At 44.1% G+C, this 27,132-nt stretch overlaps 1 protein-coding gene across 2 annotated transcripts in view; it reads left to right on the forward strand.

Annotated features, from left to right (window-relative positions):
- The first annotated feature begins 241 nt into the window (after positions 1–241).
- LOC121537985 (arf-GAP with coiled-coil, ANK repeat and PH domain-containing protein 3) overlaps positions 242–27,132 on the forward strand; it is a 100,111-nt gene continuing 73,220 nt past the window's right edge. For both annotated transcript variants that reach the window (XM_041845686.2, XM_041845687.2), the window contains exon 1: positions 242–419. In XM_041845686.2, the coding sequence (XP_041701620.1) occupies positions 373–419 (47 nt within the window). In that variant the 5' untranslated portion in view covers positions 242–372. The remainder of the gene's footprint in view (positions 420–27,132) is intronic.

Consider the following 27,132-nt stretch of genomic DNA (forward strand, 5'->3'; position numbering starts at 1 on the left):
CTGCCTCTCTAGTACTGTACAGTAACGGCTTAATACCTATAAATAAAGTTGTTTCATTGATATTGACAAAGAAATATTACACAAAAAATGTTGTGTATTGTAGTAGGCTTGCAAGGTGATTTCAAGCAGAATACGCTCCCTAAATTTGAGCGCGCTTCTTGTTGAGAATGAACGTTTGACGATAGTCCCTAATATTTCGCCAGCGGTCTAGCTGTTCAAATATTCCAGACTCTCATTTCAGTGTAGTAGCACAGTGAAAGCGGGTAGAGTAGGCTATCACTGCACGGACTACATAGCTACACTTTTCTGTCATTCATAACTTTCTGGAAATGAAATTTATAAGTTAAACTTGAAGACTAAATCCAGCCCAAAATGACGGTGGACTTTGAAGAATGTGTGAAAGATTCACCCCGGTTCAGGTAAGAATTTGCGCATATCTTCTGTTTCGCTTGTTGAATTCTTCAGGGATTCGCCCTATCGAGGAAGACGATTTCCAGGATTCAAAAAATCCCCAAATGCCTTGAAACTGCAAATAGTTGAACAATAGCATACCCTTCTATTGCCTTTCAATTGAAAATAAGCTATGTTAAATTGCTATTTATCTTTGCATATTTGAATCCAATTAGCCTACATTGCCATTGCAAAGCAATTATTGCAGTGCATTTCACAAGGTTGGACGGACTAGGCTACTTACTATTAATAATACATAATTTTCTTGCCATGTCTCAAAGAAATGCGTAAAATTGGCCATTGCTTATCATAGGACAACCTTGGAGTGCGTGGTGAATAAACGGGTGCAGATCGTGTGTCCTTTTGCTGAAGTGGATTTCCCATCACCAAAAAACAGATGAAAATACTATAGGCTACATTGTCATTAGTGTTAGTAATATCTCGACTTCTGTCTGCTACATCCATTCCTCGGTTGTTGAGCACATCCATGGGACAGACATCATGCGTTCCCCCCCCAACCCTCCCATGACGCATGAACATTCATAGATCACATGTATTTAGAATCCTTACTGTAGCGGGGCTTCCTTCCTCAGGAAAATAGTTTTTTGGAACAATCATGTGTCATACATGTATCTTACACTGACTTTGTGTTCAACTGCATGGTCACTTTCTGTGAGAAGTGCGACTTTCACCAAATTGTGATAATAATGTATACTTTTAATTACATGTTGATCTTGTATTTGTTCTTTACATTACACAATGCATGTTGTTAATGAAAAATAGCTATATTGTCCATTCTTAAAAACGTCACTCCCATGGTCTCCTCTAGATATTTGAATTCTGAAGGATGGGTTCCATGACTGGGACTGATTAGCTCTGATGTTATATGGCAGGAACTCTCCCAACTCCAAAGGCACTTCCTTTTTATTGAACTGCTCTCCTGACAAAACTGCAAACTGCACACTCACAAAGGAAGCACTTCAAACAGTGTCTCTCAGGGAAACTAGAAGGTCCCACGCACTGCCGCATGCTCCTCATGCTACGGCTGCTATGACGGCGGCTGCTGCAGTGCACACAGCACCAAAGGTTAGCTAAATAAACGAAGGCATTCCTTTACACCCACGTCCCTTCCCAATCCCCTTCCCAGCCTTGGATATCATTCCTCCCAATATATTCCTTCCTCCCCTGCATCTAGAGGTGCATTCCAAATGGCACTTTTTCCCCCACATAGTGCTCTACCTTTGAGCCTATGTGTGGAAGGAACTGGAGCGGCTGTCAGGCAGGCTGTGTGGGGTGTCTGCCTGGCCTGCATGCCTGGGTCTCTTTCTATACATGTATGTGTGTGCACCGCCGCCACAGTAAAGCTCCCACAGATATAATCTGCTCTCCAAATCAAAGACTTCCAGACTTGGCAGCAGCACCTTAATGACTGCCATCTGGGCCTGAGAGAGAGGAGAGGCAGGCAGGTCTCATGAAGTGCTGAGTGAAGGGTATTTACAGAAACAGCTCTCTCTGTGTTTATGTGCTAAAAGAGCAAGGCTGTACTGTAGCAACCAAAGTGGATCATCTCGACTAGGCAGACGTTACTTAGGCAATTGCACACAGCTTAGAGAGATCCTTGAAGTCCCTCTTAGTTGTACCTAAATGCAATGAGAATAAAACGTTTTTGGTTAGCCATTGCTGTGGAAGAGGAATGAAAATAACCCCATAGATGCGATGCTTGGCAAGAACTAAAGTATCTGACCTGCAAAAGCATATCAAATGAGCGCTAAAGATAGTTGTTATATCATCAAATCAAATTCTATTGGTCACATACACGTGTTTAGCAGATGTTATTGCGGGTGTAGTGAAATGCTTGTGCTTCTAGCTCCGACAGTGCATTAATATCTAGCAAGTAATATCTAACAATTTCACAACATACACTACTGGTCAAAAGTTCCAGAACACCAACTCATTCAAGGGTCTCCCTCCATTTTCACAATTTTCCACATTGCAGAATAATAGCGAAGACACCAAAACCATGAAACATCACACATGGAACCATGCAGCAACTTTAAGTAGAGTTTGAGCAATAGTTATTTATGCCAACAACTCTATAATTAAATTATTACGCAGTGACAACAAGGCTGTTTTGTATCCTGAAATGACCAGATCAGAGTCAGACACCAAAAGAGACACACTTCTGAAGCAGCATATTCTTCCCACTGAAGCCTGACAGGGAATTGAGCTCATATTCAAATGGGCCTTTTGTGGCAGTTAAAAGCAGTGTAAGTGTTATGCAACAAACCCTGGAGCTGGAATGACTGACTGACTGCCTGGCTGGCTGACTGGCTGACTGGCTGACTGACTGACTGACTGCTGGCTAGGAGGAAGCAACCAAGACCACAGGGAATCAAGCCTTTTCACATTTGATATTTGAAAGGCACACTAGACCTAATGGGCTACTTCCCACACGTGTAAAAACATGCAGGCCATCAATTCTGCATGGCTGTCTTTACACATTGGAGTTGGAGTCCATGTAGCACATGGGGATGTGTGAAACGTACTCCTCAGTCTGAAGTGTCTCCACTTGCGCCAGCGAATAGCTAGCTTTTCGCATGGCGCTGACCTGTAAGACGCTTCATGAGGCCGGTCACGTGTGCTAGCAATGCAGAGGTCCTGGGTTCCAGCCTCTGTGTGAGCCGAATAAGGAGGAAGTGGTACTCGCTAAGCAAGCAGTGTGACGTCCTTTACATCATCCGCATTTTGAGCTGAGATGGCTTCTTGTGTCGTGGTTTACTATTACAATCCTCATCAATACAATTTATTATACAGTTGTCATATACTGAACAAAAATATAAACGCAACATGAAACAATTTCTAAGATTTGACTGAGTTACAGTTCATATAAGAAAATCAGTCAATTGAAATAAATTCATTAGGCTCAAATCTATGGATTTCACATGACTGGGCAGGGTTTCAGCCATGGGTGGGCCTGGGAGGGCATAGGCCCACCCACTTGGCAGCCAGGCCTACCCACTGGTGATCCAGGCCCAGCCAATCATAATGAGTTTTTCCCCACAAAGGGGCTTTATTACAGACCGAAATATTCTTCAGCAACCCCCCTCCACCCCACCTCAGACGATCCCACAGGTGAAGAAGCCGGATGTGGAGGTCCTGGGCTGGCGTGGTTATATGTGGTCTGCGGATGTGAGGCCGGTTGGACATACTGCCAAATTCTCTAAAACAATGTTATGAAATTAACATTAAATTCTCTGGTAACGGCTCTGGTGAACATCCTGCAGCGAACATGCCAATTGCATGCTCCCTCAAAACCTGAGACAAAACTGCACGTTCTAAAGTGGCTTTTTATTGTCCCCAGCACAAGGTGCACCTGTGTAATGATCATGCTGTTTAATCAGCTTCTTGATATGTGACCGACCAGCTCGATTCGGTCTTATGTAGCAAATGTAGCACTTATGTAGCACTCTCTCTTACTCCTGAGTGGCGCAGTGGTCTAAGGCACTGCATCGCAGTGCTAACTGTGCCACTAGAGATCCTGGTTCGAATCCAGGCTCTGTCGCAGCCGGCCGTGACCGGGAGACTCATGGGCGGCGCACAATTGGCCCAGCGTCGTCCAGGGTAGGGGAGGGAATGGCCGGCAGGGATGTAGCTCAGTTGATAGAGCTTGGCGTTTGCAACGCCAGGGTTGTGGGTTCGATTCCCACGGGTGGCCAGTATAAAAAAATAAAATAATGTATTCACTAACTGTAAGTCGCTCTGGATAAGAGCGTCTGCTAAATGGCTAAAATGTAAAAATGTAAAATTTGAAATTGTGGTTTTTACATTGGATAAAAGTAGAGACTCAGAGCTAGAAAATTGTATATCATACACTACAGTTGAGGAACAATGAGAAAGTAATTCTGATTTGAAAGTTGATAAACTTGTAACCCCACTTTTGAGAAAATGTCCCTTGAATGTTTTGATACACCTACTGGAGAGCTCTTCTTTGTCTACACCCATTCAGCATCGTTCACACCCTCTAAAGCCTTAGCGCCACCTATCTCTTTAAGGATTTACATGTGAGGCCATGTACTAAACAACCAAATATTTCAAGACTAAAGGCTGGTTTATACTATGGGTGTGTTCGTAAATTTAATCTGGAGTGCCAGAGTGTGCTCAGAGTGTGCTCTTGGCGTTCGTAAACTCAGAGCGTTGTCAGATTGTCCGTTCGTAAATTCAGAGCGTTTCGTTCTCGGAGCATTCAGAGCGCACACTGGACGCTCTGGCCGAGGAGTAGGGTTGATCTGAGCGTTCTTACCTAACAACAACAGTCAAGCACCCAAGCTAACTGGCTAACGTTGGCTAGCTTGCTAGCTACTTCCAGACACAAATGAGAGAACAGCTCACTCTGACCATTGTACTCGACCTAGCAGAGCTGGTTAGGCTGTTTTTATGTTATCCAGAGCGTTGGGGACTGCAACTGTGCTGCTGGCAACAATTTAATTACGCTTTTTTGCCAACGTTTATTGACACTGGCCATATTCAGCGGGTGTTGAGTGTTCGTCAGTTATTGTGCGCTCTGGCACGCTCAGACGAGAGTGCTCTGAAATCGGAGTTGTGACATCATGAACATTCTATTGAAATGGTTACTTGCATAGTGGAGTCTTTTATTTAGACATGTAGCTAGCTAGCTAAACAATTAACCATAATCCCAACTCATAACGTTACTACCCTGCATTAATCTGCAGGTAGCTAACCAACCAGGTTCAATGTTAGCTAGCTAACATTAGGCTATAACTAGCAATGCAAATGGCTCTGAGATACAAATAACAGTACACTTTAACTTGAAATGAAAATGACTTTCTGACAAAATTAGAAATGTGTAATATCTGAAAATGTAGCTAGCTAGACTATCTTATACATGGATGGACGCTTCTCCCTCTCTGTCACGGATGCCATGGTTTCCCTTAGTTTTAAAAAAATTTCCGGAGACAGGTGTTTTCGACGCCGTCTGCATATTTGCAATCAAACAGATTTCAAAACTCGGTCCTCCAGAAGTGGAGAGCAACACTTATGCAGTTCTACTATTTACATTTACATTTAAGTCATTTAGCAGACACTCTTATCCAGAGCGACTTACAAATTGGTGCATTCAACTTAGGATAGCCAGTGGGACAACCACTCCTTTTTTTCTTCTTCGGGGTGACATGAGAGAACTTGGGAAGGTTGAACACCAGACGGGCTGCAGCATTCTGGATAAGTTGTAGGGAGCCCAGCCAACAGCGAGTTGCAGTAATCCAGACGGGAGATGACAAGTGCCTGGATTAGGACCTGTGCCGCTTTCTGTGTAAGGTAGGGTCGTACTCTGCGAATGTTGTAGAGCATGAACCTGCAGGATCGGGTCACCGCTTTGATGTTAGCGGAGAACGACAGGGTGTTGTCCAGGGTCATGCCAAGGTTCTTTGCACTCTGGGAGGAGGACACAATGGAGTTGTCAACCGTGATGGCGAGATCATGGAGCGGGCAGTCCTTCCCCGGGAGCAAGAGCAGCTCCGTCTTGCCGAGGTTCAGCTTGAGGTGGTGATCCGACATCCACACTGATATGTCTGCCAGACATGCAGAGATGCGATTTGCCACCTGGTTATCAGAAGGTAGGAAAGGAGAAAATTAATTGTGTGTCGTCTGCGCAGAAATGATAGGAGAGACTGTGAGGATATGACAGAGCCAAGTGACTTGGTGTATAGAGAGAATAGGAGAGGGCCTAGAACTGAGCCCTGGGGGACACCAGTGGTGAGAGCATGTGGTGCGGAGACAGATTCTCGCCACGCCACCTGGTAGGAGCGACCTGTCAGGTAGGACGCAATCCAAGAGTGAGCAGCGCCGGAGATGCCCAACTCGGAGAGGGTGGAGAGGAGGATCTGATGGTTCACAGTATCAAAAGCAGCAGATAGGTCTAGAAGGATAAGAGCAGAGGAGAGAGAGCTAGCTTTAGCAGTGCGGAGAGCCTCTGTGACACAGAGAAGAGCAGTCTCAGTTGAATGACCAGTCTTGAAACCTGACTGGTTTGGATCAAGAAGGTCATTCTGAGAGAGATAGCAGGAGAGTTGGCTAGAGACGGCACGCTCAAGAGTTTTGGAGAGAAAAGAAAGAAGGGATACTGGTCTGTAGTTGTTGACATCGGAGGGATCGAGTGTAGGTTTTTTGAGGAGGGGTGCAACTCTCGCTCTCTTGAAGACAGAAGGGACATAGCCAGCGGTCAAGGATGAGTTGATGAGTGAGGTGAGGTAAGGGAGAAGGTCTCCGGAAATGGTCTGGAGAAGAGAGGAAGGGATAGGGTCAAGCAGGCAGGTTGTTCGGGCGGCCGGCCGTCGCAAGATTTCATCTGGAGAGAGAGGGGAGAAAGAAGTCAAAGCATAGGGTAGGGCAGTGTGAGCAGGACCAGCGGTGTCATTTGACTTAATAAATGAGGATCGGATGTCGTCAACCTTCTTTTCAAAATGGTTGACGAAGTCATCCACAGAGAGGGAGGAGGGAGGGGGAGGAGTAGGAGGATTCAGCAGGGAGGAGAAGGTGGCAAAGAGCTTCCTAGGGTTAGAGGCAGAGGCTTGAAATTTAGAGTGGTAGAAAGTGGCTTTAGCAGCAGAAACAGAGGAAGAAAATGTAGAGAGGAGGGAGTGAAAAGATGACAGGTCCGCAGGGAGTCTAGTTTTCCTCCATTGCCCGGAGCCCTGTTCTGTGAGCTCACAATGAGTCGTCAAGCCACGGAGCAGGAGGGGAGGACCAAGCCGGCCGGGAGGATATGGGACATAGAGAGTCAAAAGATGCAGAAAGGGAGGAGAGGAGGGTTGAGGAGGCAGAATCAGGAGATCGGATGGAGAAGGATTTAGCAGAGGGAAGAGATGATAGGATAGAAGAGGAGAGAGTAGCGGGAGAGAGAGAGCGAAGGTTGCGACGGCACATTACCACCTGAGTAGGGGCAGAGTGAGTAGTGTTGGAGGAGAGCGAGAGAGAAAAGGATACAAAGTAGTGGTTGGAGACTTGGAGTGGAGTTGCAGTGAGATTAGTAGAAGAACAGCATCTAGTAAAGATGAGGTCTAGCGTATTGCCTGCCTTGTGAGTAGGGGGGGACGGTGAGAGGGTGAGGTCAAAAGAGGAAAGGAGTGTAAAGAAGGAGGCAGAGAGAAATGAGTCAAAGGCAGACGTAGGAAGGTTAAAGTCACCCAGAACTGTGAGCGGTGAGCCATCCTCAGGAAAGGAACTTATCAAGGCGTCAAGCTCATTGATGAACTCTCCAAGGGAACCTGGAGGGCGATAAATTATAAGGATGTTAAGCTTGAATGGGCTAGTGACTGTGACAGCATGGAATTCAAATGAGGAGATAGACAGATGGGTCAGGGGGAAAAGAGAGAATGTCCACTTGGGAGAGATGAGGATTCCTGTGCCACCGCCGCGCTGACCAGATGCTCTCGGGGTATGTGAGAACACGTGATCAGACGAGGAAATAGCAGTAGGAATAGCAGTGTTTTCTGTGGTAATCCATGTTTCCTTCAGCGCCAAGAAGTCGAGGGACTGGAGGGTAGCATAGGCTGAGATGAACTCTGCCTTGTTGGCCGCAGAACGGCAGTTCCAGAGGCTGCCGGAGACCTGGAACTCCACGTGGGTCGTGCGCGCAGGGACCACCAGATTAGAGTGGCAGCAGCCACATGGTGTGAACCGTTTGTATGGCCTGTGCAGAGAGGAGAGAACAGGGATGGACAGACACATAGTTGACAGGCTACAAAAAAGGCTACAATAATGCAAAAGGGATCGGAATAAAATTAACTAAACATCTGGGGAAGCGAGAGAGCGGGGCCTCCCTCACTTACCTTTCACTGAAACACTAAAATATAACTCTCCCAACTTCCACTTTAGAAATTATAATTGTTGTAAACTACAGCGGTTCAATGTTTTCTAGGAATAGACTCTAACTTAGTTTATTCAGCTAGCTAACTTGGTACAGTATTCTTCTGTGAAAACCGCCCAGGGCACCGTATCCTATGACGCCATAGCTAACTAGCATGCTAGCTTCCAATAACACAAGGTTTAGCACCAATACTCAGTTACAACAAACTACCAATAGTGTGTTAACACACTAAACAGATCATTCGTGTCCGTGTCTAATGTTGTGTAAAGTTTTGGGTTAGTTTTGACAGTTTGAGTGAGTACGTCGTCAACTTATTCAGCCAGTTAGTTAGCTAGCTAGAATAGTTAGCATATTAGCATATTAGCTAGCCATCGCTACTATGTGATATCTTTCAAAAAAGCCACTTTAGAAAGGATTACCTAGACATACTGACCAGCTCATGTTATAGACAAAAGCGTGCTACATGGCAGACCAATCCAAACTCATCTCTCGGCATGTCCAGCCCACTCATTATCTCTGCCAATCATGGCTAGCGGGAAGGTTGCTGTCTTTTTCTGTGGCTAAACCAACTAGGCTCGTAATCTAACAATTGTATTCAAATTTACAGATGGCATACAAGTTTGTTATTAAGGCACATAAAAGTTCACATGTTCCAGAAGGCATTTCTGCCAAAAAACGCATTTTGATTTAAAAAAAAGTTGACGTTCAAATGGCTCTCCTGTGAAGTAGTGACTCGCGACATACGCCTAGTTTCCTGAAACGAGTCACATATGCCACACCTGTCAGGTGGATGGATTATTTTGACAAAGGAGAAATACTCACTAACAGGGATATATACACATTTGTGTGGAAAATTTGAGAGAAATTAGCTTTTTGTGCATATGGAACATTTCTGGGATTTTTTATTTCAGCTCATGAAACATTTTACATGTTGCGTTTATATTTTTGTTTAGTGTATTTTAAATGGGCAATTTAGTTTGATTGATGTAGCCTTTCTACACCTCTTCCATTTTCATAGGTCAATGCTATTGACAAATTCTTCAGTTGTGTTCTTACCTCCTTGGCTTCTAGATTACCAAGAAGCCAAATTATATGGTGCATTAAGTAAGCTCCAAAATGGTGAAAATCTCCTCATTGTTTACCCTCTATTTGTTCTCTATGGATACACCATTGGACAACAGATGTGAGATTGTGGCCATGGCACTCCAGTCCACATCTGTTTTGAGAGAGAGGTTTGTGATGGTCACTCACATGTGTTTGTGTTTGCTGCAGCACAACATTGGCAACATACATTTGTGATGTTTCTGCTTCACTTAGATGTTAATTTGAGGTCGCACTCACATACTTGTAAAACACGTGTTGTCTATCTGTGGCCTCACTTTCACTTATGAAGCAGTCCCTCAAAGGCCTACATATCACACACATGGCTGTAACTCACTGGTGATGCTCTGCCTATAAACCATGTGTAATGTAACAACAAAACATAACATTTATGTTCACAGTAGCTAACAACATGATAACATGTAGGTGTATTTTCCTACTGTGAGTTATTATGACCTTATAGCACACTGTAATGAATACTGCCTGTGTTTGTGGGTGAGTAATGAGTATTTATAAAGCTGAGATGTTTGGTGAGGCTCGAGAGAATAGTCTGTTTGCAACCAGCCCCCCCCCGCCAGTTAATACGACCACTGGCGCTGCCTATAGCCCTGTCTGTCCAGGCTCTGTCCAACTCTGTGCATCCTTTCCTCCTCAGAGTTTGTCAGCAGAATGTGGCCATTGTAAACCATGTTCTGAGTTACACTACTGACTCTTTTCAATGGAGCTGGCTGGCTTTCAGCCATTGAAATGTGTGAGTGTGGCTCCTCCTTCCCCCTTTCAGTAAATAGCTGAGGCCAGTGTGATGTGAGGCTGCCTTGATGCTGGCAGCCTGACTGCCTTTTTGTCATTGACTCATGAGCTCTGACTGAGTCAAGGAAGACAGCCAGGGAATTCAAGGTCACTGACCTTTGACCTCAGCCATTTTGTGTGTGTGTGTGTCTGTCTTTGAGAGAATTAATGACTTTATACATAACTGTGAGGAACCGGGACCGTGTCAGATTTCAGGATATGGCCTGCGATGGAGGAATGACGAGCATGTGGCACAATGTCCCGCTCTGTGAAAGATGACAACTCTACCCTGAGGATACATTTTGTATAATTTGAATTTAAAATTTTTTTAAAAACGTGTTCTCAGAGAGCATCTCAATGACAAAATGAGTTCATGGCTTACATTATGCAAAATCTGAAATGCCATTCTGACTGGTCAGTAGTTAAATTAGCAAACAAATTCCATTATGATTATATTACATTGCATTACTGTTTTTATCTGATTGAGCTCCCTTTTTACATCCAACTGTTTTTTGCTTTCAGATGTGAATTAGGCCTAGATGATGGATACATCTCAGTGGTAGGCCCGCCTATACCCATGTAATCACAGGGTTTACTGTCCATTTTGGTGCTCAGGGGAATGTAATGTGGCTTGTACAGTGGGAAAAAAAGTATTTAGTTAGCCACCAATTGTGCAAGTTCTCCCACTTAAAAAGATGAGAGATGCCTGTAATTTTCATCATAGGTACACGTCAACTATGACAGACAAAATGAGAAAAAAAATCCAGAAAATCACATTGTAGGATTTTTAATGAATTTATTTGCAAATTATGGTGGAAAATAAGTATTTGGTCAATAACAAAAGTTTCTCAATACTTTGTTATATACCCTTTGTTGGCAATGACACAGGTCAAACGTTTTCTGTAAGTCTTCACAAGGTTTTCACACACTGTTGCTGGTATTTTGGCCCATTCCTCCATGCAGATCTCCTCTAGAGCAGTGATGTTTTGGGGCTGTCGCTGGGCAACACGGACTTTCAACTCCCTCCAAAGATTTTCTATGGGGTTGAGATCTGGAGACTGGCTAGGCCACTCCAGGACCTTGAAATGCTTCTTACGAAGCCACTCCTTTGTTGGCCGGGCGGTGTGTTTGGGATCATTGTCATGCTGAAAGACCCAGCCACGTTTCATCTTCAATGCCCTTGCTGATGGAAGGAGGTTTTCACTCAAAATCTCACGATACATGGCCCCATTCATTCTTTCCTTTACACGGATCAGTCGTCCTGGTCCCTTTGCAGAAAAACAGCCCCAAAGCATGATGTTTCCACCCCCATGCTTCACAGTAGGTATGGTGTTCTTTGGATGCAACTCAGCATTCTTTGTCCTCCAAACACGACGAGTTGAGTTTTTACCAAAAAGTTATATTTTGGTTTCATCTGACCATATGACATTCTCCCAATCCTCTTCTGGATCATCCAAATGCACTCTAGCAAACTTCAGACGGGCCTGGACATGTACTGGCTTAAGCAGGGGGACAAGTCTGGCACTGCAGGATTTGAGTCCCTGGCGGCGTAGTGTGTTACTGATGGTAGGCTTTGTTACTTTGGTCCCAGCTCCCTGCAGGTCATTCACTAGGTCCCCCCGTGTGGTTCTGGGATTTTTGCTCACCGTTCTTGTGATCATTTTGATCCCACGGGGTGAGATCATGCGTGGAGCCCCAGATCGAGGGAGATTATCAGTGGTCTTGTATGTCTTCCATTTCCTAATAATTGCTCCCACAGTTGATTTATTCAAACCAAGCTGCTTACCTATTGCAGATTCAGTGTTCCCAGCCTGGTGCAGGTCTACAATTTTGTTTCTGGTGTCCTTTGACAGCTCTTTGGTCTTGGCCATAGTGGAGTTTGGAGTGTGACTGTTTGAGGTTGTGGACAGGTGTCTTTTATACTGATAACAAGTTCAAACAGGTGCCATTAATACAAGTAACGAGTGGAGGACAGAGGAGCCTCTTAAAGAAGAAGTTACAGGTCTGTGAGAGCCAGAAATCTTGCTTGTTTGTAGGTGACCAAATACTTATTTTCCACCATAATTTGCAAATAAATTCATTAAAAATCCTACAATGTGATTTTCTGGAGAAAAAAATGCTCAATTTGTCTGTCATAGTTGACATGTACCTATGATGAAAATTACAGGCCTCTCTCATCTTTTTAAGTGGGAGAACTTGCACAATTGGTGGCTGACTAAATACTTTTTTCCCCCACTGTATATAATTTTGTTATTCAGTTTAGTAAGGCTACTTTGCGTGCATCGTTTTCTTACGTTAATTGTTTTCAATCAGCCCTGAATTGACTGTAGTTACATTACAGGACATAACCCCAACGAGTCTCTCCTCTCACAAAACAACAGTATGAAAGGGAATTACAGTACAGTGAGATTAGCTAACCTCAAGAGTGTTCTTCAAGAGAAACACACTTGTTGCTGCAAAGAAAAGCCCTGGATTTATCCAGTGGACCATTCTAGGAGAATATCTGCCTAGTATCAGTCTATCTCTGCCAGTAACTGCAGTCACTAATGCTACTTGGGAAGAATATAGCCTAAGTGTTCATCAGAAAGCAAACTGAAGCACACATGTTGGAGAGCATGAAGTGGGTCTTTTTAAACATTTAAGATGGCCGTCATCCAATATCTTCATAAGGGGTGCACTGTCCTTGCCCACAGGTTTTCACAATCTCAGGGGTTGATGTTATCGCTATGATGTTGGAGTGGAGACATGACACATGTTGAGAAACCTCTCCTATTGGTCTGTATAGAAGACAAGAGGTTTGTTGAATGTTGCTCTCATTTGACCCTTGCCACCTATTTGAAATACCTTTTTTTTTTTTACTCCGTGTTGTTCTCATAGTAACAACAAGAAGTTCAGCTGATCATGCCATTACTTTCTTTCTCTAGTCCTTCTCGAAGATCTGCTGTGGTCACAGCTGCTCTGAGCTGGAAGGGATTCCTTCCTGCTGTGTGGTCTAGTTGCTTCTGCTTTATTTCATACTGACCAGCTTCTTCCATTTGGAACCTGTGTCAGTGAGCCGCCCTTCTGTTACCTTAACAGTGCTCCTCTCAAAACACCCTGACATTGGTCAACAGGAGTGTGGGGGGAGGGATACTGTATTAGTCCAATGGGGGGAAGTCATTGACTCTGACATCAAGCTGCCCATCAGATGCATCCGTCTGCACAGCCATGACTGTCACTGATACCAACAGTCGTTGGAACTGTGGTTAGATATTACTTGTTAGATATTACTGCCCTGTCGGAGCTAGAAGCACAAGCATTTCTGCTAAACATGTGTATGTGACAAATAAAATTTGATTTGATTTGTTCATTTGTGAAGCATACAGTTTAAGTGCATAGATGGGATATAGTGCTGATAAATGACAGACTGTTTGGTTTCTCCCATGGGTGACCCCACAGGGTTTTTTCTAGATCTAAAAGGGGCGTGGCAATGGGTGCAGTCAGCACTGCTTTTTTGTGTGCAATTTTAGCATCTTTAAGCCAATTTCCTGCAATTCTCCATGGAGCCAAGATATAGTTTTTGCAGTTTTGCAGTTTATTTTCTGCAATTCTCTGTTGCCATGGAGCTGAGAGAAAATGTTGCAGTTTTAAAGATAATTTCCTGCAGTTCTATGCATTTTGCCATGGCTCAAACTCAATAACAAAATCAATACTGTTAAATGTTCAATTCCCCTAAGTGTCTAGCTTTTATTTTGGTGATTGTTATGTCTCAAATATTATATATATATATAAAAAAAAAAAAATATATATATATATATATATATATAATAATATATATATATATATATATAAATATATATATATATATATATATATATATATAATATATATATATTTTATTTAGTTATTATTATTATTATTATTATTATTTGTTTTTTGTACTTTGGTGTCCCGAAAAAATTGTTAGGCGACCTGCCCAAGGGTTTCTATTGCAAAAAAATCCCTGCCCCATTTTGAATCACAAATCGCAGTTTCGGCTCTGCTGCCTTCATTCACTCCCTTTCGCCTCTGTTAGTTTTTGGGGCTGTTTCAGTCTCCTTGATTTAATGACTTTGCAGCAGCTCACCTGGCAGGCCTAAAAGCATCCTCACCATTGAGTGTGTCAGTGATGCTGTGCAGCGGAGTGAAGCTGACCACTCCAGGTGATGAAAACGAGTGACAGGGATTAAGTCAGCAATTTGACAGTCTCTCTCTCCTAATCAGGGATTAAGTCAGCAGTTTGACAGTCTCTCTCCTAATCAGGGATTAAGTCAGCAGTTTGACAGTCTCTCTCTCCTAATCAGGGATTAAGTCAGCAGTTTGACAGTCTCTCTCTCCTAATCAGGGATCAAGTCAGCAGTTTGACAGTCTCTCTCTCCTAATCAGGGATTAAGTCAGCAGTTTGACAGTCTCTCTCTCCTAATCAGGGATTAAATCAGCAGTTTGATAGTCTCTCTCTCCTAATCAGGGATTAAATCAGCAGTTTGATAGTCTCTCTCTCCTAATCAGGGATTAAGTCAGCAGTTTGACAGTCTCTCTCTCCTAATCAGGGATTAAGTCAGCAGTTTGACAGTCTCTCTCTCCTAATCAGGGATCAAGTCAGCAGTTTGACAGTCTCTCTCTCCTAATCAGGGATTAAGTCAGCAGTTTGACAGTCTCTCTCTCCTAATGAGGGATTAAATCAGCAGTTTGATAGTCTCTCTCTCCTAATGAGGGATTAAATCAGCAGTTTGATAGTCTCTCTCTCCTAATGAGGGATTAAGTCAGCAGTTTGACAGTCTCTCTCTCCTAATCAGGGATTAAATCAGCAGTTTGACAGTCTCTCTCTCTCCTAATCAGGGATTAAATCAGCAGTTTGACAGTATCTCTCTCTCCTAATCAGGGATTAAATCAGCAGTTTGACAGTCTCTCTCTCCTAATCAGGGATTACGTCAGCAGTTTGACAGTCTCTCTCGTAATCAGGGATGAAGTCAGCAGTTTGACAGTCTCTCTCTCCTAATCAGGGATTATCCCACATTCTCCCTCTCCCCCTCTCTCTGCTCAATCCCAGGAGAGGAGAACGTCAAGGTGTTTCACCTCACCTCCAAACAAACACATCCTGCTCGGGTGGTGTGATGTCTCCTTGGTGGGGAATTGAATTCAAATCAATCTATAAACACATCAGCATTAAAGTTATTGAAGTAAATTAATTTGCTGTCCTGAACCTTCTTTCAGTATTTCGATCTATAGACAAACTTCCCCTCAGCTCACACAGTTGAGTTGTGTTCCTCTCTTTGAAATGGCAGTCATTGCAGGCAAAAATAAAGGCTTAGCTTTCATCTTCATTAAACACTTTTGCCAGTTGGAATCAACCCAGTCTTTGCATACCAGGCTCTGTCTCTTCCAGCCAGCCAGGTAATGTAGGGCAGCCGTTAAAGAACCCAGGCCTTCAACTTGATTACTGTACTGTTTGAAAGATCTATGTCCAGAGGAGCAGGGATGTTTAACACTCAGCAGAGCCAAAGGGAATGTGTGATGATTGCAGAGGCTCTGTGATAGATCTCAGGATGAAGCAAGGACGGCTTCAGTCGCTCAAATGATTTTTAGTAGGATGAGAGGCTTCTTTCTATATGGGGGAATCAGGGACTCTGATACAACCAGATACTGTATATGAACACTGGAGTCACAACAAAAGCTCTCCTCCCAGAGTGCGAAGAGCCTTGGCGTGACCCTGGACAACACCCTGTCGTTCTCCGCTAACATCAAGGCGGTGACCCGATCCTGTAGGTTCATGCTCTACAACATTCGGAGAGTACGACCCTGCCTTACACAGGAAGCGGCACAGGTCCTAATCCAGGCACTTGTCATCTCCCGTCTGGATTACTGCAACTCGCTGTTGGCTGGGCTCCCTGCCTGTGCCATTAAACCCCTACAACTCATCCAGAATGCCGCAGCCCGTCTGGTGTTCAACCTTCCCAAGTTCTCTCACGTCACCCCGCTCCTCCGCACACTCCACTGGCTTCTAGTTGAAGCTCGCATCTGCTACAAGACCATGGTGCTTGCCTACGGAGCTGTGAGGGGAACGGCACCTCCGTACCTTCAGGCTCTGATCAGTCCCTACACCCAAACGAGGGCATTGCGTTCATCCACCTCTGGCCTGCTGGCTCCCCTACCTCTGCGGAAGCACTGTTCCCGCTCAACCCAGTCAAAACTGTTCGCTGCTCTGGCACCCCAATGGTGGAACAAGCTCCCTTACGACGCCAGGACAGCGGAGTCACTCACCACCTTCCGGAGACATTTGAAACCCCACCTCTTTAAGGAATACCTTGGATAGGATAAAGTAATCCTTCTACCCCCCCCTTACCCCCACCCCACCCCCAAAAAAAAACATTAAAAAAAACAAAACAAAAAACATTGTAAAGTGGTTATCCCACTGGCTATTAGGTGAATGCACCAATTTGTAAGTCGCTCTGGATAAGAGCGTCTGCTAATGACGTAAATGTAAATGTAATAAAGTTGAGAACAGAGACAATCTATTCTAGATATCTGGTGGATTATATCATTTGAATTGCAGCAGGTTCTTTGTAGAAATAATTCTGCAACGTGTACAAATTATTTCCATACGAATGTTACAAAGCAGTCCTTTAATTTCCTGTTTGTTCTATGAGTTATTGGTATTATTTATATTTTTAATGGGGGCTAATGATGAATCTCTGCTAATGGACTGGAGGAGTCTGGCTGCAGCCTGCTTGAGTGGCTGGGGACACAGCACAGGGATGATGTCATCCTAGTCTTTGCGTTGGAGAGTGGGGGCTCTGCATGAGTCCTGGCTGTCCCGCTCATTTCTCATTTCTGTCTGATGAATAGCAAGACGCTATTCACTCACCTCCACACAAAGGGCTGTGGTACAAGGCGCTGCATGCTGAACAGGGTGGTTGTGTGTGTGTGTGTGTGTGTGTGTGTGTGTGTGTGTGGTGGTAATCCACTTCAATAGGACATCCTGCAAAATGACAAAGAGACCTGGGATTTGGGCCAGCGGCCTAGCACAAACAGAAACCTGCCTTGCCTACTCTTAAGCGCACAACCAGAGTGTGTGAACAGTTTATTAAGTACGGGGAAATGGAACTGCCAAACCATATGACTGTGTCTCCTTTTCATCTTTCCCTCTCTTTCAGTATTGCCACAGGTTGTTCCGCATGCTGTGTTAACTTGAAGTCATTGAAACAGCACTATGGTAGAAGTGTCATCAGAGATACATGATGCATAGAGTTATACAGATATTATTAGTGCCATCATAGCTAGTGATGGGGGGGAAAAAATCCCTAGAGTTACATATCCAATATTATTTTGGATGATATTATATATTTAATTTTTAATTTAATTTAATTTATTATATCAATACTGTGACTCCAAAAATACAACAATATTTTCTGCTGTGCAGAGCAGAACATAGGCAGAACAGAGCAGAAAATAACAGAACAGAGCAGAGCAGAGCAGAGCAGAGTAGAACAGAGCAGAACAGAGCAGAGCGGAGGCAGAACAGAACAGAGCAGAGTAGAACAGAGCAGAACAGATCAGAGCGGAGGCAGAACAGAACAGAGTAGAACAGAGCAGAGCGGAGGCAGAACAGAACAGAGCAGAGCAGAACAGAACAGAGCAGAGGCAGAACAGACAAGAGCGGAAGCAGAGGCAGAGCAGAACAGAGCAGAACACAACAGAACAGAGGCAGAACAGAGCAGAGGCAGAACAGAGCAGAACAGAGGCAGATCACAACAGAACAGAGGCAGAACAGAGCAGAACAGAGGCAGAACAGAGCAGAACAGAGGCAGATCACAACAGAACAGAGGCAGATCACAACAGAACAGAGGCAGAACAGAGCAGAACAGAGGCAGAACAGAACAGAGGCAGATCACAACAGAACAGAGGCAGAACAGAGGCAGAACAGAGGCAGAACAGAGGCAGAACAGAGGCAGAACAGAGGCAGAACAGAGGCAGAACAGAGGCAGAACAGAGGCAGAACAGAGGCAGAACAGAGGCAGAACAGAGCAGAACAGAGCAGAACAGAACAGAGGCAGAACAGAACAGAACAGAGGCAGAACAGAACAGAACAGAGGCAGAACAGAGCAGAACAGAGGCAGAACAGAGGCAGAACAGAGCAGAGGCAGAACAGAGCCGAGACAGCACACTCTGGGCTCTCTTAGGGGAACATCATTGGACTAGGCTCTCTGGCCCTGTGCCTGTAGGCCATGAATAAGTCATCTGCCAGCAGAGGTTTGTCAGGGCAACTGAGAGGGGACTGAGAGAGGACTAGTTGGACTATGGGAGATTAGGTGACCTGCACAGTGCAATAGGTCTAGAGTGAATGCCTCCACCAGATGCTCTATCCCAACATTCAATCAATCAGCTCTCTCTCTCTCAATTATAGCAGTTTTATAGTGATGATAACTAAGATCTTTGATATCACATGTGACACAAAACTTGTGCTAAAACTCATTAAGGTTTGCATCTTCTTTGAGTTATGGAATGTGTCTGAAGTGAAATTACACCTCCCATGACGACCAGACTGCTCAACTGTTCAGAGATTGTATCTCGCCCTGGACACAGCAGGGGTACGCTCCAGGTGTGTCAACATTGCCCACCCACTAGCACCTGCACGTCCCATTCCCTGGATTTATCACCTGGTGGATCAGGAAATGGGGTTTTGATAGATTAATTTGTATTTTAAGAATAATGACTAAAGGATTTCACCCCAAATACAGTGTAAATGTGTGAACGGTGTTAGAGTTATAATGTAGTGTCAACCCACTAACAGAGGGGGAGGAGTTAGAAACTGCTGAGATAGAATTCCAGGGTGAAGGGGACTGAGGAGCTGTTTAAAGGTGGGCGGAGCAAAGTGCCTTTGTGTGTCAGGGGGTAAAGGCTGTGTATGTATTTTTTGGCGCCAGAGCTCTCCATGATTAAAAATACAGACCATTCTTGCTGGTTGCGGACCTTTGTTTAATTCATGATTAAACCAGAGAATTTACACCCTCTGGGAATTATTCAGAGCATTAAGTTTGATTAATTAGAGATAGAAATTCTCGTGACAGGTTTCCACTCCCTTAGTGGTCACTGATAGCAGAGGAGATTTCAATCACAGACTAAAGTCTCAATACAGTCACAGGCCTGCTCTGAGAATTACTCAAATTACATTGATTCATCCAATAACTGTGTGTCATGACAGGGGAACTATGTGAGGATGAAGTTGGAAAATTTCCAAGGACTCAATGATCTTTAGCTGTGGTTGTCTCCCAGCAGTAAAAGAGAGAAAATCTTACTGCAGCTGGATGCGTTCTGGTCCACAGGAACTCTGGCGTTCTGGTTCTGGTTCTAGAATGCTGGATCACATCTGTAACCCAGACACAAGGCATCTGTTTCTGATTTGGCCCATCACATTCTCACTACCCTCTCGTCCTGCTCTCTGCTTTCCTGCGAGGGGAGCGGGGTTAGCACACTTCCCAGTCCTCATCCCTCACAGGGCCGGCTGAAGCTGTGGAAGCGTCAGGAAATGCGTCAACCCCCTGAAATATCAAAGAGGATTCTGGGGAAAGGTCAACAAGGGATATGATAGGGATGTGCATCTTTCCCTTTCAAGATGATGAGATACGTATCTAGATACATGGGCTCCGATACGATATAGTATTGATATGTTTTAGTTTGAAACGATTTGGTGCGATTCGGTTTGTTGCATAAACACATTAATTTTCCATTCTAAATTAAAATCTGCTGCTGATGGAGCTAATGAACTGGGCCTCTCAGAGCTGGATTTGTCTGAGCTGACTTACATTTACATTTTACATTTTAGTCATTTAGCAGACGCTCTTATCCAGAGCGACTTACAGGAGCAATTAGGGTTAAGTGCCTTGCTCAAGGGCACATCGACAGATTTTCCACCTAATTTCACCATACCTAAAGAAAGAGAGAGAAATACACTAACCCTAACCAACTCCATTCACTCCACATACTGAGGCTGAGGAGGTCTACCCTGCACCACCCACGACTTCTGTGTGTGTGTGTGTGTGTGTGTGTGTGTGTGTGTGTGTGTGTGTGTGTGTATGTGTGTGTGTATATGTGTGTGTGTGTGTGTGTGTGTGTATATGTATGTATGTATGTATGTATGTCCTATGTAGGCACCTCATCTGAGCCATAAGGGAGACTAGGCATCTACCACCCCACTACCACTATCAGATTAGGGGGGCAATGTAGCCTGTGTTTTTTGTCCCCCCACTTTGGTCGTCAAATCCCCATCACCCACTAATTAACTTAACATTTTTGCAGATTTAAGTATTTGAGCTAGTAAAGTAGCTAGTAAAAAATTGAATGTTTTTGACTATTTGGACGTTTTTAGTGAGCTTCTTTTCTCCTCCCACTTTGGCCATGCAGTGCGCCTCGCAAAGTGATTGCTGTCCTCACTACGAAATTATCAACTTTACCCTGTACATCTAAAAATGACCATATACACTGATTGTTTAAAGCAACATTACCAAAACTATTGATTGTGAACCTGAACAATTTAAATCAAATCTATTGTAAGCCCCATTCAGCAGGTGGCCTATAGCCAGATGAGAGTTGTGTCTCCGGTAGCTTACTTTAATTATGGTAAAACAACATTTTCAACAGCGCATAGATAACAATAACCTAGCAAATTACATAGGTTGTCACTCAACTAATAAAGCCTAATTTCGCTCAAGCCATTTTAGCATTTGAATGCTGAAGGTGCTGCGCAGAGGTGCAAGATCAGTAACAGGCCAACTACCTCGCGTTGGCTACTGATATTCCCTGGGGTTGTTCGGCATGCAAAATGACTTGTAGATCAATGACTGTCAGGAGAGCACGCATCAGTTGTCACAAAAGATGAGGTATTTTTCGGAAGGTAGAAAGAAAGTAATATGAGCATAAACATTTGGTAACGTTTGAATGGATCTTCAGACCGAGGCATGCTACATTTGGATCGGTTTGGGGTCCGTGGACCCATGTTGTCATATCTTAAACATTTTAATCAGCGACTGATGTGTGTCTGTAAATCTTTACATCCCTAGGATATGGCCCGTGGTGAGGTGGCTGACCCAGACCTCTAATGCCCAGCACCGGAGCCTCCTCTCTGGGGACTGATTCACTTCTGGATCCTGGCACTGGATCACATGTTCACCAACACACTTATACAATATCTACTAATGGGTGGGTCCGGTTGACTCACTGGTCACATAGAAGATCTTTGTTAACCTTTTGTTATATCAGATATATATTGGACGGCCATCACACTGTACTAATGTCTACGTGTTTATTGTGCCGTCATTGGATAAATGGATCATAGGAGATAGGAGGTCTTTATCCTATATCAAATAGTATGTTGGATGAGTTGGCCATCACATTTACTATAGCTTATCACTACTTGTTAATTGTGTCTTCATTGGCTGAGTGTCAGCTTTCTCCTTCAGTGAAGTCATTAGCCTAGCTGTTTTCTCTGTCGTTGTTGATGCTCTGTAATGGCCTAGTCTCTAGAGGCTGTGGTTTGTAGTGGAGACCAATGACCCGTGACTGACTGAAGCCTCCCTGTTTGTACACTGCTGCTGCTCTGGTCCTTGTTCATTGAGGCTCAATTGGGATGAGGTGGAATGCTACAGAGAGAGCTATGCAATGGCATTTGTCAGCATTGTTAACTAAGGAAATGGATCTTCTCATTATTGCGATACCAAGTGTCGAGGTAGTTGGCGGTATTGTGAAGGTAGTGGTATTGTGAATGCTCCCCTTTTGCCTCAAGTTACCTCTCTATATCAACATGTTTCTGAATCAACCTCTGCAGACTAGACAAATCAACAATGGCACTATACAATATGATACAATTATTACAGTATGTCATTTACCAGACACTTTTATCCAAAGCAACCTACAGCCATGCATGCATACATTTGTTATGTATAGGTGGTCCTGGGAATTGAACCCACTATCCTGGCATTGCAAGAGCCATGCTCTACCAACTGAGCTACAGAGGACCATGCTCCCTCTCTCTCGCTACAAACTAACAACAAACAAACAAAGTAATGCCTCAGCGCTTTCACACTTATGGTTGTTGTTGCCTGTTTTGCATGTTATTTTGGCATTAATATAACATATAGTTTACAAACAATGTAAAAAAAATATTCATTCAGTTAATAAAGCCGCATACAAATATGGTCTCCTTTTTGCTTTCTTGAGTAAGGCAGCTCCAAAATGCAGGTGTTTCAGCCTAGCTCAGTGCTTTCTGTGGTGGTGGGGCTGCCAAATCAAATTGTATTTACATTTACATTTTACATTTTAGTCATTTAGCAGACGCTCTTATCCAGAGCGACTTAGAGTTATTTGTCACATACACGTGTTTAGCAGATGTTATAGCGGGTGTAGCGAAATGCTTGTGCTTCTAGCTCCGACAGTGCAGTAATATCTAACAAGTAATATCTAACAATTTCACAACATATACCCAAAACACACAAAACTAGTAAGGAATAGGATTTAAGAATATATACATATATGGACAAGCAATGACAGAGCGGCATGGACTAAGATACAGTAGAATATTATAGAATAGAATGCAGTATATACAGTTGAAGTCTGAAGTTTACATACACCTTAGCCAAATACATTTAAACTCAGTTTTTCACAATTCCTGACATTTAATCCTAGTAAAAATTCCCTGTTTCAGGTCAGTTAGGATCACCACTTTATTTAAGAATGTGAAATGTCAGAATAATAGTAGAGAGAATGATTTATTTCAGCTTTTATTTCTTTCATCACATTCCATTGGGTCAGAAGTTTACATACGCTCAATTCGTATTTGGTAGCATTGCCTTTGAATTGTTTAACTTGGGTCAAACTTTTCGATGTAGCCTTCCACAAGCTTCCCACAATAAGTTGGGTGAATTTTGGCCCATTCCTCCTGACAGAGCTGGTGTAACTGAGACAGGTTTGTAGGCCTCCTTGCTCACACACGCTTTTTCAGTTCTGCCCACAAATGTTCTATAGGATTGAGGTCAGGGCTTTGTGATGGCCACTCCGATACCTTGACTTGGTTGTCCTTAAACCATTTTGCCACAACTTTGGAAGTATGCTTGGGGTCATTGTCCATTTGGAAGACCCATTTTCGACCAAGCTTTAACTTCCTGACTGATGTCTTGAGATGTTGCTTCAATATATCCACATAATTTTCCATTCTCATGATGCCATCTATTTTGTGAAGTGCACCAGTCCCTCCTGCAGCAAAGCACCGCCACAGCATGATGCTGCCACCCCCGTGCTTCACGGTTGGGAAGGTGTTCTTCGGCTTGCAAGCCCCCCCTTTTTCCTCCAAACATAACGATGGTCATTATGGCCAAACGGTTCTATTTTAGTTTCATTAGACCAGAGGAAATTTCTCCAAAAAGTACGATCTTTGTCCCCATGTGCAGTTGCAAACCATAGTCTGGCTTTTTTATGGCGGTTTTGGAGCAGTGGCTTCTTCCTTGCTGAGCGGCCTTTCAGGTTATGTCGATATAGAACTTGTTTTACTGTGGATATAGATACTTTTGTACCTGTTTCCTCCAGCATCTTCACAAGGTCCTTTGCTGTTGTTCTGAGATTGATTTGCACTTTTCGCACCAAAGTACGTTCATCTCTAGGAGACAGAACGCGTCTCCTTCCTGAGCGGTATGACGGCTGCGTGGTCCCATGGTGTTTATACTTGCGTACTATTGTTTGTACACATGAACGTGGTACCTTCAGGTGTTTGGAAATTGCTCCCAAGGATGAACCAGACTTGTGGAGGACTACAATTTTTTTTCTGAGGTCTTGGCTGATTTCTTTAGATTTTCCCATGATGTCAAGCAAAGAGGCACTGAGTTTGAAGGTAGGCCTTGAAATACATCCACAGGTACACCTCCAATTTACTCAAATTATGTAAATTAGCCTATCAGAAGCTTCTAAAGCCATTACATAATTTTCTGGAATTTTCAAAGCTGTTTAAAGGCACAGTCAACTTAGTGTATGTAAACTTCTGACCCACTGGAATTGTGATAAAGTGAATTATAAGTGAAATAATCTGTCTGTAAACAATTGTTGGAAAAATTACTTGTCATGCACAAAGTAGATGTCCTAACCAACTTGCCAAAACTATAGTTTGTTAACAAGAAATGTATGGAGTGGTTGAAAAATGAGTTTTAATGACTCCAACCTAAGTGTATGTAAACTTCCGACTTCAACTGTACATTTTAGATGAGTAGTGCAAGATATGTAAACATTATTAAAGTGACTAGTGTTCCATTTCTTAAAGTGGCCAGTGATTTCAATAGGCAGCAGCAGCCTCTAATGTGCTAGTGATGGCTATTTAACAGTCTGATGGCCTTGAGATAGAAGCTGTTTTTCATTCTCTCGGTCCCAGCTTTGATGCACCTGTACTGACCTCGCCTTCTGGATGAAAGCGGGGTGAACAGGCAGTGGCTCGGGTGGTTGATGACCTTGATGATCTTTTTGGCCTTCCTGTGACATCGGGTATTGTATGTGTCTTGGAGGGCGGGTAGTTTGCCCCCGGTAATGCGTTCGGCAGTCCGCACCACCCTCTGGAGAGCCCTGCGGTTGTGGGCGGTGGAGTTGCCAGAGCAGGCGGTGATACAGCCCGACAGGATGCTCTCAATTGTGCATCTGTAAAGGTTTGTGAGGGTTTTAGGTGCTAAGCCGAATTTATTCAGCCTCCTGAGGTTGAAGAGGCTCTGTTGCGCCTTCTTCACCACACTGTCTGCGTGGGTGGACCATTTCAGTTTGTCGGTGATGTGTACGCCAAGGAACGTGAAGCTTTCCACCTTCTCCACTGCGGTCCCGTCGATGTGGATAGGGGTGTGCACCCTCTGCTGTTTCCTGAAGTCCACGATCATCTCCTTTGTTTTGTTGATGTTGAGTGAGAGGTTATTTTCCTGGCACCACACTCCCAGAGCCCTCACCTCCTCTCGTCATTGTTGGTAATCAAGCCTACTACTGTTGTGTCATCTGCAAACTTGATGATTGAGTTGGAGGCGTGCTTGGCCACGCAGTCATGGGTGAACAGGGAGTACAGGAGGGGGCTGTGCACGCACCCTTGTGGGGCCCCAGTGTTGAGGATCAGCGAAGTGGAGATGTTGTTTCCTACCTTCACCACCTGGGGGCGGCCCGTCAGGAAGTCCAGGACCCAATTGCACGTGGTGGGGTTCAGAACCAGGGCCTCGAGCTTAATGATGAGCTTGGAGGGTACTATGGTGTTGAATGCTGAGCTATAGTCAATGAACAGCATTTTTACATAGGTATTCCTCTTGTCCAGATGGGATAGGGCAGTGTGCAGTGTGATGGCGATTGCATTGTCTGTGGATCTATTGGGGCGGTAAGCAAATTGAAGTGGGTCTAGCGTGACAGGTAAGGTAGAGGTGATATGATCCTTGACTAGTCTCTCAAAGCACTTCATGAGGACAGAGGTGAGTGCTACAGGGTGATAGTCATTTAGTTCAGTTACCTTTGCTTTCTTGGGTACAGGAACAATGGTGGCCATCTTGAAGCATGTGGGAACAGCAGACTGGGAAAGGGAGAGATTGAATATGTCCATAAACACACCAGCCAGCTGGTCTGCGTATGCTCTGAGGACGCGGCTAGGGATGCCGTCTGGGCCGGCAGCCTTGCGGTGGTTAACATGCTTAAATGTCTTAATCACGTCGGCCATGGAGAAGGAGAGGCCACAGTCCTTGGTTGTGGGCATCGTCAATGGCACTGTGTTATCCTCAAAGCGGGCGAAGAAGGTGTTTAGCTTGTCTGGAAGCGAGACATCGGTGTCGGCGACGTGGCTGGTTTTCTTTTTGTAGTCCGTGATTGTCTGTAGACCCTGCCACATACATCTCGTGTCTGAGCCGTTGAATTGCGATTCCACTTTGTCTCTATACTGATGTTTTGCCAGTTTAATTGCCTTGCGGAGTGAGTAGCTACACTGTTTGTATTTTGCCATATTCCCAGTCACCTTGCCATGGTTGAATGCGGGTGGTTCAAGCTATAACCGAAGAAAATTATCTTGGGAGATAATACGGTCGGCATTTGATTGTGAGATATTCTAGGTCGGGTGAACAGAAGGACTCGAGTTCCTGTATGTTACTACAATTACACCATGAGTCGTTAATCATGAAACACACACATCCGCCCTTCTGCTTCCCGGTGAGATATTTATTCCTGTCTGCGCGATGAACTGAGAACCCATCTGGCTGGACCGATTTCGACAGAATATCCCAAGAGAGCCATGTTTCCGTGAAACAGAGTATGTTACAGGCCTTCATGTCTCTCTGGAAATAAATCCTTGCCCGTAGTTCGTCGAAGTTTCCTAAGAGCTAGTCGCGAGGCCGCCATCTACGCCATACGGAAAATTCGGAGCGTAGGTGTTGGTAATGTTCTCTAGTTGCGCCATGATTGGCTCAGTGTTCTGTCACTCATGGGGACACTACTTCACCGCAAAAACTAAGGGGAGAGCTCGAAAATTCAAGCCCCTTGGGTGCTGCCATAGATTTACATTAGAAGTGCCCATCCAAGAAGGCTCAAGGTCATTGGCCACAGATACAATTCTGTCAAATCACACTTTATCTACCTTAGCTTTGATTGGACTGATCATGTCAACATCATACTTTCAAAATCGTAGCTAGCAAGCTAGACAAGCAGTCATCATCATGAATCAAGTCGACAATCTACTGGCAAATCCTTTTCAATCCTTGTCATATGAAGAGAAATTATAGATACAACGTATCGGTGCTCATCGGCCATTGGACATAAACATTGCACAACAAGGATAAACATTCACATGCCATGGGCCAGAAAAGGTTGAATACATTGGCCATGCTGTCAATCCAGCATGACTTCTGCCA

Source organism: Coregonus clupeaformis, chromosome 24, assembly GCF_020615455.1.
Source record: "Coregonus clupeaformis isolate EN_2021a chromosome 24, ASM2061545v1, whole genome shotgun sequence".
Lineage (NCBI taxonomy): Eukaryota > Metazoa > Chordata > Actinopteri > Salmoniformes > Salmonidae > Coregonus > Coregonus clupeaformis.